The sequence below is a fragment of the Petromyzon marinus genome, chromosome 24 (genome assembly GCF_048934315.1).
Source record: "Petromyzon marinus isolate PM22_M1 ecotype Great Lakes invasive population chromosome 24, UKy_Petmar_22M1.pri1.0, whole genome shotgun sequence".
NCBI classification, from domain to species: Eukaryota; Metazoa; Chordata; class Hyperoartia; order Petromyzontiformes; family Petromyzontidae; genus Petromyzon; species Petromyzon marinus.
Genome location: NC_133690.1, coordinates 14,310,082 through 14,324,474, shown reverse-complemented (window position 1 = coordinate 14,324,474; position 14,393 = coordinate 14,310,082). Strand labels below are relative to the sequence as shown.

At 50.1% G+C, this 14,393-nt stretch overlaps 1 protein-coding gene across 9 annotated transcripts in view; it reads right to left on the bottom strand.

Annotated features, from left to right (window-relative positions):
• LOC116945579 (signal peptide, CUB and EGF-like domain-containing protein 2) overlaps positions 1 to 14,393 on the bottom strand; it is a 179,319-nt gene that overhangs the window by 60,445 nt on the left and 104,481 nt on the right. For all 9 annotated transcript variants that reach the window (XM_032960015.2, XM_032960017.2, XM_032960016.2 and 6 more), the window contains one exon: positions 12,267 to 12,389. In XM_032960015.2, coding sequence (XP_032815906.1) covers positions 12,267 to 12,389 — 123 coding nt within the window. The remainder of the gene's footprint in view (positions 1 to 12,266; positions 12,390 to 14,393) is intronic.

Sequence of the window (14,393 nt, the reverse complement as noted above, 5' to 3'; positions counted from 1 at the left end):
CTTAAATCAAGACAGAAAAAGGTGGAGGAGGCAGTGGGGTCATGCAGTTTCGCTCAAATTTGGACTTAAGAGGCCAGGCTGGCCCAGACCGGGCCGGCCAAGACAGCTACTACGACGCCGCCGAGATAGAGAGGGCACCAGGGATGGGAGGGGGGTGGGTGGGTGAAGTGGGGTAAAGAAAAGAGGGGTCGAGTCCCTTTGAGCTCTGGGTTGCGGGCTTGTTTGTTTTAAAACAAGAGGGGGGAGGAGGGCAGCGCCTCTCCAGGGGCCCCGTGAACCATGTGAGCCGAGCCAGATGTACGGCGCACAATAAGCGGCCAATCTCGCAGGGTAAATCACCTTAACCCCCGCCTGCACTACGGCACCACCCTTCCCCTCCTCCCCGTTCCCCCCCCCTCCACTTCTAGTTCACCAGTCTATAACGAACAGCATAGCGGCAGCGCTTTTGATATCCGTCTTCAGGCGTGTTTAAAACACACGTGTGCGCTATGGCCAGAGGTGGGGGGGGGGGTCGGAAATCCGGCTCATTGGAGCATCACCTACGATTTTTTTTAGATTTTTTTTCTTTCTTTCTTTCAAAGACGCCGTGCTGAGTGAAAGGAGGCCCGGTGTGCGCGCGTTCTCACGCGGCACGACCCGCAGAGAGACGCGCCGGGCCCGTGCGTGCGTCCGTGTCTGTGTGTGCGCGCGTGCGTTCACCGCCACAGGCTTTCAACTCTGAAGTGCACGTTTACCCAGAATGCACGCTTAAAGAGAAGGGTGGGAAAAAAAAAACCCACCAGCAGCACGTGCAATTGCTCCGTCTGCGTGTGTCTCTTTGTCTCTGCGTCTTTGGGTTTGCGGGGTATGGGGGGGGGCGGTAGTGCGGCGGTTATTGCGCTGCGCTACGAATCCGGCAGCCCCAAAGTCCTATTGCCGCTCACGACAATTATCCCAACCGGTTCTGCACCCCCCCCCCCTCACCCACCCCCCCCCCCAGGTCGACTCAGTCTTAAATGAGTACCTGGTGTGGTGTGTAAACATCAGCACGGGGGTGACAAAGCCAGGTCGGCAATGTGCTGGTCACCCAAACCTCATGTGCTGTTCCAGACCTACATAGGCACTTGCTAACTGCACTTGCACCAACAGTCTGTTAAGACTGCACGGGGGTTCTTTGTGTGCACGCGTGCGAATACATGAGAGAGAGAAATGAATGTAAATGTATTCTTTTTTTGATATGTCTAAACCAAATAGGTGGCTTTTAGCTTAACTGCTATTGCAGTCGTGCCAGTATTTCACCTATAATGAAACATTTTTTTCATCATATTTATGTTTGCTAAGAAGAAAATTAAATCAAAGATCAACACTGAATATGAGAACAGGCCTTACGTCCACTATTTTCCTTTCTCAACCCAACTCCGCTGACCGAGTGGCACAGTTGGTCAAAAGCTCCACTCACAAGGTCACAAGTTCAAGTCCCAACTCGGCCCATCATCTCCCTGGGGTCAATAAAATGAGCACTATTCCGTGGGAAGTGGCTTACCGATGTATTCCTCTGGCATATGGCTAGATTATGTGTGAAAATATAAACTTGAATATTGAGGCTCATGAGCGGAAGATAGGAACTTGCACGCGGACCTACTGTTAATGGATACTGCTGCATGCCTAACTAATAACCCATCACCTTAGCCACTGGATCCCGACAGGTTACTTGTCCGATGCATTAACTCTGCCCCATCACATTAATGTGGAATTTCCTACACTGGCTTTGGGCTATAAACAGGAGATTGGTGCCAGAAAACACTTTGACACTTTATTATTGACCTTTTTTTCCCTACTCCCCAACAACCACCACCTCCTACCACTCTATCCGTGCTGCGCAGCGATAGAGTGTTCTGGCTCAAGTTGATGCATGAAAGGGACACATAACTTAACCGGTGCGCAAGTCTCAAAAGAATGGAAATAAGTTGCATTTTTTTTGCCAAGGATACCCTGGATATGCTTAAGAGAATTGATGGGGTTGAATGTTAGATAAAGATCGGAAACAACCATTTTAGCAGAAAAAAACTTTGCTGGGTCATGGAAGGAATGAGCGGGGAAGTCCGAAGGCACATCAATCTAAACTACAGACACGTCCCCCGGGCGTTTATACAACTAGTAGCCATTTGACTGTATAGTTCACGATGGATACCCGATCAGGTGGTCGCGAGCTACACGCGGTTTCAATCAGTGCCACGGGAAACACCGCCAACGCTCGCAGGTGAGAAGACACCGAGTGGGCGGGTGGTGGGCAAGCGCCGTATGGTAGAGTGCTCATGTCACCCACTACAAACACGCCGGCTCGCAACATTTACTCGGGCGTCAATGCTGCTGGCAGCGCAATGCCTGGCGCACTGGACTTGGAATCCAGAGGTCACCGGTTCGATTCAATCCCCACGGCAATTGAAACAACGGTGCCAGTTTCTTAATTCCACCCCCCCCTCCCCCACTTCCACCGCGGTTAACAGATCACGCGTGGTGGGATAAAGTGTGGGTACTCCCGCCTCTTACACGATGTCTGACCACCGTGGAAGAGTGGGCCAAATACCCTCTTGGAGAGGCTCCTTAGAAATCCCTCTAGCGGGGGCCCTTCGGCCAGCAGCGGCATGAGCGAACAATCGCAGGGGCTGCTCCTTGTGCGGTGGTGCGCGCCTGTCATCCAGCACTCTGGAGGGGGATTGGCCAGGAGATGGAAGCATAGCAGCAGCTGAAATACACCTGTGTGGAGCTTTTAGTGCAATCCCCTGCGCATGCGCGGGGTTTCTCTGCTTACTTGATTTCAGTAAAAACACGCCAGAAAACTCATTGACGGTAGTGGCCAAACGTGCAGGATCCTCCTGAAAACTAGTACTGTACTAAGACCCGAATGAGGCTTTTTTCTGGATGAAAGTATCATTATGCTGACTGATGTCGTAAAACACGTCGCCAATTTCGCATTGAAGCCCAACATAATAAACATTGTAATCTTTACTGATAAGCTTACAAAGCTGTCGTGAATAAACAAAGGGCATAATGATGATGTTGTCCAGCAGCGTTCTCAGTGACACACATAGGGTAAAGGTGCAGGTCTGCAATTACTTGCTCACTCCACAGAGCAGTGTTCTTCATTGCAAGGGCCACCACGGACCACTTGGTGGCCCGTGGTGGCCTTTAGTGCGGCGCCTGACATGCGACCCCCGACAATACACAACACGTGACAACACCCCTTGCATGCAGTGTGGCGACCCTCACACCGCTGATGTGGCCCCCCTCTGAACATTGGCGAAGAACACTGGGCTAGAGTTGAAGCTTTCGTGACTGCAAGGATCCATACTCTTTGGTTCTATTCGGTATTTTTTACCTACGTGACTTTACCGAATAGACCCAATGAGTATGGGCTAGAGTTGTATTTTGGCCTACTCATTCACGCTGGCCAGACATCCCTGGAAAGGTGGGAGCAATCACACCATACCCCACCATCGTTTCACCTGCCACGCCGGGAGATCAAACCGGCGGTGGCCTCAATAATCACTGCTCCATCACGGCAGCATCGCTTCGTGACTGGTAGCAACGGTGAAAAATATAATGAATCATCTACTTGTGTGTGTGTGTATATATGTGTGTGCCGCTGAATGGAGTGGTTCTCTGCCAGGCCTCTCACACTGGGCCACTTAAAAATGATGTCCCTATTGAGGACGGCATGAAAGGAGGAGTGGCGGCGAGGAGCAGGGAGAGTGGGGTGCAGGCAGCACCCGCAGTGCCTTGTGTGCCAACGCGGTCCCATCACTCACGCGACAGCTCTCTCTCCCCATCTCCCACCTTCCCTGCCCCCATTGCCCCCCCCCCCCCCAGCACTCCCCCTGCCGCCCCCCCTTTCACACTGGCGGGCCCCTATCTGCCGACCGAATGACAGCCCTAATGAATACGCTCCCGCTCGTGCGTCAGTCACGGCAACGCGCCGCTTGACAGCTCATCCGTGGGATATCCGCAGTCACGGTTACGCTGAGCCGGGGCGCACGTGGCGAAAGACACTGGCATACATGACGCTCCGATTTCACAACTTTTGATCGATGCCTTTCGTCCCAAACACCACCCCCCCCCCCCCCCCCCATCTTCGTTCGCTGGAAGTTCCTGTGTGACGATAGATGCACGCACGTCTTTGTTCTGCCGAGACCACCAGGTAGCTTCCACGCTCCGTAGAGCAGCTCAACTACCGGAGGGCAAGGTAAAGAAGGTAAAGAAGGGTGCAGCCCTTGCAAGCTCTTGCCCATGCCGATACTGGTGGAAGGGCCTTCACTAGCGGCAGCTCCTGAGAGCCCATCTCGACGGTGTTCTTTTTCCTAAACATTCATGCAGACCTAGCCTTCTTGGAAGAGTGTGGCACCACGGTGGCGAGACGTTAACTTCCTCGCCTGGTATGAAGAAGGTCGTGAGTTCGATCTCGACCCTGACGCCTGCTGCTGTATATTTGGAGATTGCATTTCTCTCTCCCAATGGTCACGTCGAATTTTCTCCAGGTCCTTCGGTTTTTTGCCTTCACGTTCAGAAACGTGCATTTAGTATGTTTCGCTATTCTACATTTCCACATGATAAACCACTTGGTTGAGCTTTTATTTGTGGCCAGGTCGCTTCTGAAAAAGAGCTACATAGCTCAGTGGGCCTTGCCTGCTAAAATAAAACTAGTTTAGTTTTTAATCGAGTTGGGAGTAACCAAACTTTGCCGCACCAACACACGTGGCCTGCCAAACCATGAGTCGTTGCTGAACCCACGTATACTGCTGGGTGGAGAGAGGCGGTGGGACTTGAAGAAACTTGCTCCCAATCTGTTTCAGCTGCCGCTTCAGGATGTTGAACTGGCGACGTCAAGATTGCAAGTCCAGTGTGCTAACCGTTAGACCCGCGGCAGCTTCCCAAGAGCAAAGTATGCATGTCAAAAATATATAGTCATACTTTTACTATTTCAAGCGGGTTGTTTGAAAACAGAATGCCTGCATTATACACATGGTATGGTGATGTTACATGACATGCAAGGCACGGTGAGAGGACCGATCCAGTGGCCATAATTGTGCCTTTGATGTCCAAAAATCACCTTTGCGTGTATTATTATGACTCTTCTTTGATTTCCAGCCTGAAATAAAATTTATGTCCGAAGAGTTTCCCATCATTTAGGGAAAGTGTCAGAGTTGGCTTAAACAAAATCAAGTAGCTCATGCATCAAATGCATACTTTACGTGCTATCTCTGTGGATACTCCCTTCACTATATGCTGCGTGTGGACCAGAGGTCACTCTGAAGGCATCTCCAGAGGCAGCTCTTTGATATCCGCCTCCGTGGGCTGTTTTCTAACACGCAAGGGCTACGTTGAATGCTTTGTCTCGGGACATGACACCGATAGCGCAATTGGGGATTAAATTGGTGGGGGGGGGGGTGGGGGGGAGAGGGGGTTGGGGGGGACCGTAACAAAATATTAAAATAAAAAACCACAACACAGAGTGTTATTCAATTCGTTCTGACGCCAGCTTCCTCAAAATGATTTCATGGGCGATGCGGTGATGCATTTTTGGAATAGCTTGGTCATGCTGCACACTATGAGCTTACGCTCTCCTTGATGTTTAAAAGTGATGACTTTTGCAGAGGAAGATTGAATACAAAAAAAACACAAAAAATAAGTTCATTATTGTGAACCCTCCTAATAATAAAAATCGAGAAGTTAGGTATAATGACATCATAGCTGGGCGGTGATGGATGCACGTGTTTAATCCAGCACTGTGGAGGTGACGTTGAGGTGCCAATTCCTGGCCAGCCAGGAGAAGGCGACACAGCAAATCTGGACTCCATCTGTTCCATCTGCATGGGATAGGATGGTGGGGTTTCTCCTGGTGCTCCGGTTTCCTCCAACACGTATAAAAAATAATTAATTGGTTGACATCTGATTACACAGAGAACTGCAGAGCTTGGGGAATTATTGGCACCCTCCGCCTGGCTCCCTTCGCACTTCCCTGTGGTTCCTCGCACCTCTGGTGAGTCGCTCTCTCTATATTCGAGAGCGAGCGAAGGTTGTGCAGCTCCTCACGAGTTGAAATAATAATTAATATCGTCATTATCATTCATCCACAGCCACGTTCAATTCCACTGCTTGGTGTAGGATTGCCCAAATCGTGCCATCCCGCGTGACTCTTTCGACGGCACAATCTACACCGCTACGTAAACTGACCCAGAATCAGAATCTTTATTTATCCTGGAGAAATCCGATGAGCTATGAGGCTCTTTTTCACCGATCGATCACCCCCCCCCCCCAGGATTTGTCCTCTTGGTTACTCCCTTTGGGCTGCCAATCTGTTACAGGTCTTGTCCATCAGCCCACCATCTCACTTCTAGCCACGTGTCCTGCCCAGGTCCAACTTGGCTTTTCCTGACAGTTAGTGTGACGCCTGCACACTGCGTTTGTCATCCTGATCCAGGTGCTGCACTCATTTCTCAGCTGAAATTCAGGGCACACGTATCTCCGTGCTTCTTTCCTCCCATTCAGATTCGTTTTCATTGTCAATTTCTGACCCGTGTACAATAGTCGGTAATGTACACCGATTTAAATGGAACAACATGACCTCGTAGCTTGAGCCGTATGCCATGGTACTGCAATGTGCCTTATTTACACGTTATTTTATAAAGATCTTGGCCTTGAAAAAGATGTTTGTTTGCAGGCTGTAACTTTGGGTTGCACATTAGCCAAGAACGTACTGGTTTTATATATATTTTTTTTGACAAATGAATGACTGCAGTGCTTGGATGGCGAAATAAATAGCAGTGCTGGCTCAAACAAATATCAACGAGCGAAGACAATAACTCAAACACACAGCCTGAGAGGCATTATTTTCCTTGTATGTAGCTGACTGCTGGTGTGGCTGTGTGTGTATGTGTCCTGGCCAAACCCCATTTGGCGGAGCCAGGAGACTAAATCCTTGCCCTTGGGGCTCCTCCAGAAACAACAAAAAACCACGACGTGTGGCCAGGTGGAATGTTCGAACGCTCACTGCGGAGGAGAGGCTGCCACTCCTCTGTCGGGAGCTGGACCAGTACCGCCTGGATCTCTGTGGTATTCAGGTCCGGTGGACCGGCTCTGGCTTCTGCCACCATGAGGGGTGGACAGTCCTCTTCTCGGGGAAGGAGACTGCCAAACAACAGGGAGTGGCTCTTATTCTGAACAAAAGAATGAAGGGGGCGTGGGAGCATGGCGGTGAGGTGTAGGAAGCTGTAAGCCCCAGGCTACTTTAGGCTCACCTTCCTATCAACCAGAGGCGAGGAGTGGATGGTCGTGGTTACTTATGCCCCCACTGCAGACCAACATCCGTGGAGGGATGCAGGCAAGGCCGATGAGTCAGATGCCTTCAATGACCTCGTGTCACAGGTGCTAGCTAAAGTGGCCCCTCAGGATAGAGTCATCTTGTTGGGTGACTTCAATGCCCGAGCTGGTCATGATGCTGGTACCTGGTCTGGAGTGATTGGAAGGCATGGGCCAGATCAGCTCAATAACAACGGCAGGAGGCTGCTAGATTTTTGTGCAGCCCATGGGCTTGTAATTACCAACACGCTGTTCCGGCGCGTCCATACAACATCATGGATGCATGCCGGGTCCAAGCAAGAACATTTGCTGGACTACATTGTGAGGGAACAGAGAATGCGGGCCCATGTCCACCAGGACCTACTGTGGAGCTGATCTGCCCACTGACCATCGACTTGTCATCTGTAAGATGCGCCTGCTATTCTTCCACTCCAGTGGTGGGTGTACACCCAGGACCCCATTTAAACCCTTAGTGGCATGGTCTCAGCTAGCTGATGGAAGTTGCAAGCGATAATTTAATCATCGCTTGCAGCTGGGGTTGGCATCATCCCCCACTCCTCCTGATGTCGAGGGAAAATGGGCGAGGTTTAGGACTGTGGCTCATGCAGCTGCAATGGCTGCTTTGGGTACACGGTCCAGACCTCCCCAGAGACCCTGACTGACAGAGGAGGTGTTCAAGCTGGCTGAGAAAAAGCGACAGGTCCACTCTCATCATTCTCCAACATCCCACGTCGGAGAATGAGGAGGCTTACCGCAGCCTTTGCTCGGAGGTCCAGAGAGCCGTGAGGCGCAGCAAGGATGGCTGGTGGTCGTGGGTTGCTGAGGAGATGGAGTCTGCCTCAATGGCCCGCAATCACAAATCGTTCTTTAATTCCATCAAAAAAGTAACCTGCAGCGCCATACCTATTACCATCATTAGGGGAAAGAACGGTGATACAATCTCTGACCCCCAGGAACAGGTTTGCAGATTTGCTGAGCATTTCTGTGAGGTCCTGGGGGAGGGGACATCCCTCAGCCTGAATAACAACGTGGGACAAAGTGGGGATGACCCTGCCGAGGCTGCGGTACCTCAAATATTGGAAGAAATTACCCCCTGTGAGTGGCTGGCTGAGGTGCCATCTGTTGAGGAAGTACTGAAGGTGATCCAGAATCTGAGACCAGGAAAGGCACCGGGCAGAGATGATCTCCCAAGCGAAATGCTGAGGGAGCGTGGCGTTTGTGAACAGACTGCCCTATATGACATCATAACAACAGTCTGGACCACTGGACGGGTTCCGCAGGACTGGAAGGATGTCCTGGTGGTCCCCCTCTTTAAGAAGAGGGACTGCACAGAGTGCAACAACTACAGGGGCATCTCACTCCTCAGTGTGCCGGGAAAGGTCCTGGCAAGGATTATTCAACATCGCCTTGCTAGGCACGCTGAGGAGAGGCTTGCGGTGCCCCAAAATGGTTTCAGGAAAGGGCGGTCCTTCACAGATGCCATATTTTTTGTCCGTCTGCTACAGCAGAGGTGTAGGGAATTACAACAAAACCTACATCTCTGCTTTATTGACCTGGTCAAGGCCTATAATACCATCAGTAGGTCTGTGCTCTGGGTTGTTCTTCGTGCTTTCAGAGTCCCTGACCCTCTGCTCACGATCATTAAGGACCTTCATGATGGTGAGCGGGCCCGGGGTAAACTACGTGGCCGGGAGTCGGAGCCATTCTCTGAACACCTTGGGGTGCGACAGGGATGTCCTATGGCTCCCACATTATTTAACATCTATTTCGACAACGTAGTTTGTGAAGCCTTCAATAGCTCTACCAGAGGAATTTTCATCTGGTACAGATACAATGGGAGGCTGATCGATGCCCGGGTGCGGTCAAGGGATGGCTCCCTATTGCTCAACCACATTATGTATGCCGATGATCTGGTAATTGCTGCTCACTTAGAGGAGGAGTTGGAGGCGCTGCTGCTGAACCTGGAGCTTGCCACTAAGAGACGAGGCCTTACCATCAACCCCACCAAAACTAAGCACCTGCATGGGTATTTTGTACTATTGGACACTCCACCCCCACAACTCCCAATTGGTGATAGGGCAGTTGTGGAGAGAGTGGAGAGTTTCCCATACCTGGGCAGTGTGCTCATGACCGGCTCCGGTTTAATAGCAGAGGTCTCACTCCGAATCAGTCGAGCAGCATTATCTTTTCATCAGTTGTGTAACGCTATGTGGATGCTACCTGGTCTGTCGCTCCGCACAAAGCTTCAGGTCTTCTCAGCCACAGTCATTCCCTCCCTTCTCTACTCTTGCGAAACGTGGACCCACCTACTGGAACATCTTCGCCGGTTGGAAATATTTAGGCTAGCCTGCCTACGATCCATCCTGGGTTTAACCAGGCTGGATTGTCTGAGGAGCTCACGAATCCTTGAAAGATCAGGACAAAGTCCCATCGGTGAGCTCCTCCGGCAGGCAAGGCTGCATTGGCTGGGCCATGTAGCCCACATGCCCAGTCCCCGCATGCCTAAACAGCTTTTGTTCGGCTGGATCGAGGGGGCTAAACGGGAGCGGCACGGGCTAGAGAAGAGATGGAGTGATGTGGTACAGGATGTGGAGCTGAGTGGACTTGCCGGTGACTGGTACCAGCGGTGTAAAGATCGGCCTCTGTGGAGGAGGCTCGTGAAGGACGCTACTGGGCAGTTGGAGGCAGTCGCCCTCCAACAACAACGGAGGGCGGAGGAGCGGCGCTCACAACAATGAGCGGAGCGCCGGGTGGCTAAAGCACAGCAAGTTGGTACAGTTGGGGGCACAGGTGGTGTCTCAGCCAGTCGTCTCATTCAGTCGACCTGTGGCATCTCGGTCTGCCCCGTTACCTCCTGCCAGCGGGCATTTGACACATCATGTGGCCTCGGGGTGCACATAGCCTGGCACAAGCGTCGTGGTGAAGTCACCGCCACTTAGTGGCGAATGGCGGTTGTTGTTGCTGTTGTGTATGTGTGCGGGACTGGTAGTGTAGTAATTAGCACACTGTGTTCCGAACTGATTCCCACTCAAAACCAACATCGGTGACCAATAAGTTAACTGGTTCTAGGCCTTCCCGAGGTCAACTTAGCCTTAAATGAGTACTTGGTGCAGTGTGTAAACATCAGCATTGGAGAGACAAAGGCGGCCGGGCATAGTGTACGTGTGCATTCACGTGCGTGCCTGCGCTCGCGTTCATTCTCGCTGGTGCATGTGCATGTGTGTATTCACGTACATGCGCTGATGCATGTGTATGTGTGTGTTCAAGTTACCATAGCAAAACCCTTGGCACATTTGCTTTCTGGGAAGGCGAGACAAATAGCATCACACTGACCTCTCTCTCCAAGTAAGTTTTTTTTTCCTTTGGCCAAATGAGAGCACTAGCTTCTGAAAATGCAACATCAATTGGCTTTCACTCTTTTTTTGAAAGTGTTGACTGTTGAAAGATCCCATGTGCAGAACGCTTTTTTTTTGACGGCCTGAACCCCACTTGCCAGAGGATATTAGCGCATTCGTGCACACTGAGACACTGTCCTGAAGCCCTGGGGCAGGATTGGCACCAACTCACCCATGACTCCGGGCAGCCTATTCAGCGAAAAGGTAAGGGAAAGTGGAAATTGCTGGACGAGAGGATGCAGGGTCACGGTCTTGTGCACACTGACGTGATGCACTGGGGCCCCGGCATGACGCAGCCATCACCCCGAAAAACAATCGTCTAAATATTTTCTTAAGCAACGACCCATGAAATAATAACGAGGGCAATTCGGTGAACTCGGACTGCGGTCCTATAAAAGGGGTGATAACCATCCATTCTCGCTCTTTCGGATCAGATAAAGAGCCAGTTCTGCTAAATAAAAAATAATAATGCAATAATGGCCCTGTACTTATCCAGGAAAGCCTCCCCTGAGTCTCAAGACTCTTTCGTTCAGGATGTTTGGCCAATGTCATTTCCAAGTCGTTTGGCTTCATGTGGGAGAAAAACTGGACAGTCGAGAGAAAACCTATACACACGAGAGGAAAAGGCACTCAAAAGCTTGCGCAGATAGACGCAAGAATCCATTACTGTACTGCCAGCTGAAGCCAATCACATTTGATAATCCAGATACTACACAGGCTCAACCTTGCTTGGCCTCTGAGTGCTAAACAGACTGGCACTGCTCAGATGTGCCAGTGGAAAAGGGGTATTAGGCATGACTCACCAGGCACGTGTAGGTTTATGAATGGGTGGAGTAACCCTGCAAGTGCTTTGTGAGCAGTGGCTAGGGGTACCGGGCACGTGTAAGTTTATGAATGGGTGGAGTAACCCTGCAAGTGTTTTGTGAGCAGTGGCTAGGCGTACCGGGCACGTGTAAGTTTATGAATGGGTGGAGTAACCCTGCAAGTGCTTTGTGAGCAGTGGCTAGGGGTACCGGGCACGTGTAAGTTTATGAATGGGTGGAGTAACCCTGCAAGTGTTTTGTGAGCAGTGGCTAGGGGTACCGGGCATGTGTAGGTTTATGAATGGGTGGAGTAACCCTGCAAGTGCTTTGTGAGCAGTGGCTAGGGGTACCGGGCATGTGTAGGTTTATGAATGGGTGGAGTAACCCTGCAAGTGCTTTGTGAGCAGTGGCTAGGGGTACCGGGCACGTGTAGGTTTATGAATGGGTGGAGTAACCCTGCAAGTGTTTTGTGAGCAGTGGCTAGGGGTACCGGGCACGTGTAAGTTTATGAATGGGTGGAGTAACCCTGCAAGTGTTTTGTGAGCAGTGGCTAGGGGTACCGGGCACGTGTAAGTTTATGAATGGGTGGAGTAACCCTGCAAGTGTTTTGTGAGCAGTGGCTAGGGGTACCGGGCACGTGTAAGTTTATGAATGGGTGGAGTAACCCTGCAAGTGCGTTGTGAGCAGTGCCTGAGTGCACAAAGCGCATGCAGGTAGCGAACGGCACAATTACCTTGGCAGGAACGTTCGTCCGTCAGGAGCTTGTAGCCCTTCTGGCAGCTGCACTCGAAGCTGCCCACCGTGTTCCGGCAGACGTGGTCACAGCCACCGTTGCCCAGCTGACATTCATCAATGTCTGTGTGGCGAAACAGCACCGTGGTGAAAATCAATACCCATAAGTGTAAAAATAAATCAAATGAATCACTTTGCATTTGGAGCACCCCGCGTGATATATTTTTTAAGGCGTACGTCATCTTCTGGTGCTTTTCATAAAATGCAATACGGTAATGTAATGCGGTACGCGTGTTAAAGCTCATTATTATATACCTGTCTACCTGGCACTCGTCTGTGTAAATGATTTAATCCAGCGTAGCCATCAGCTGCATTCAAGTGCTTGCACAACCGCGAGAGACATAGCGGACGTTAATTGACATAAAAATGCAGCTGATTACATCTGCCGCTGTGCACAGCAGCAGCAGTGCGACAAACTTAAGGCTCAGCACCTGGGTCCGTAATACACTCACAGTCGGGTGCATCAATCTTGCAGCTGAAATATATGGATGGGACCAGAGAGCACTCCGGCATTCAGTGATGAGAATAGAGGGACAGGACAGCATGGCCACTGATTGACGAGGCCTTTATCTGGCACTCGACCGACAAGCCCTTCATTAGAATTTTCAACTCTGACCTCGAATGCGTATTTAAAGCTCCTCACAGCTGTGTACGTATTGCGGGGGCAGTAACCGGTGGTAGGCGTTGCCTGAATTCTGACGGCTCTGGCGTCGTACTCCACAAGAGGTGAATTAATTGTGTTCACCGATGAGGCGGATTACTATTTATGTCAGTTTTAAAGCACGGGACTTTTGGATATTCTGAACTCGAGGTTAACCCTGCCCTGTGAGTGAAACACATGAACCTCCAGGCCGTACATTTTGTGGCCGGAATTAAAAAAAAATGGGATTCGAGATTATTTGTCATCAGTATTGACTGCACTATATTTGTGCCATAATTGTGATTTAAAGCGATCAATCACAATTCACTTTCTTCCCTAAAATATATTTTAAAAACATGATAAATAAGCCATTCGTGGTGAAAGTTAATGTGCACATATATTCACGCGACGAAAATCACGACACACTCGACATTATCAAGAGTGGCATTGCAGCACGAACAAGTTTCAGTTACAAAAGTGCGGTACAGATAAACAATGCGTAATGTGCCGCTCCTTGTTCTGGTGTTGAAAAATAACTACGAAGCCACTAAGAGGAACATTTCTGCTGAACGCTGCTGTTACTTTGAGTTTGCTGAGCTGTTTTTTTTTGTTGGACTCGCCAGCACTGCCGCATGACAAAGTTGACTGCTTTGCGAAAATGTTAGCAGTATCGTTAGAGCAGATGTTCCGCTCATGCAACCCTTTGTCAAACAACACTGATAACTAAAACATTAAGTCACAGCCATCAAAGGATATTTTATATGAATTTCATGTAAACTTTGCTTGCAGACTACCAAAAAGCCGGTGGAAATGCGTGGCATGTGCGACTTTGAGGTCGGCCAAAACGGTCGTTAAAACGAGTGCACGACACAAAATTTGTGACGATCAAAAAGATGCAATCGTTATAAATATCGTTGTGAAGTTGCGCAAGACAAAGCACATTTTGTCGATTGTAAAAAATTTTTTATGAAATTTCGTGAAGCCAGGCGTTCGTTTCTTTGGATTTCACTCTCGCTCGTCCTTGGTTATTACACACTAAGGTCAGAGGAGATAAAATCATGAGCAGCCGGCTGAATAGGAAAGAAAACACAAGTCCCGTCAATCATGATTGATGAAAATTTCCTTAAAGGGAACATAGGAGAGATGTAATCTGCTGGGCCTTCTGTGAGTGATCACCGGAGCGTGGAAAGGCACAAGCCAAACACAACGAGAGAAATCGCTGCTGATTGTTGCTGTTAACCCTTTCACATACAATCTGCCCTCACCCCGTGGGGTTTGCCTTGTGGTCACACAGAGGGCCTTGCCCCTGTGCTTCCGACAGCAGGTCAGCAAATTGCTATAGCCATTTGTCAAATTCGTGAAATTTGTTTTATGGCCATGATGCTAACCAAAACCCACAGCGATAACCCTGTGTCATACACCAAATGA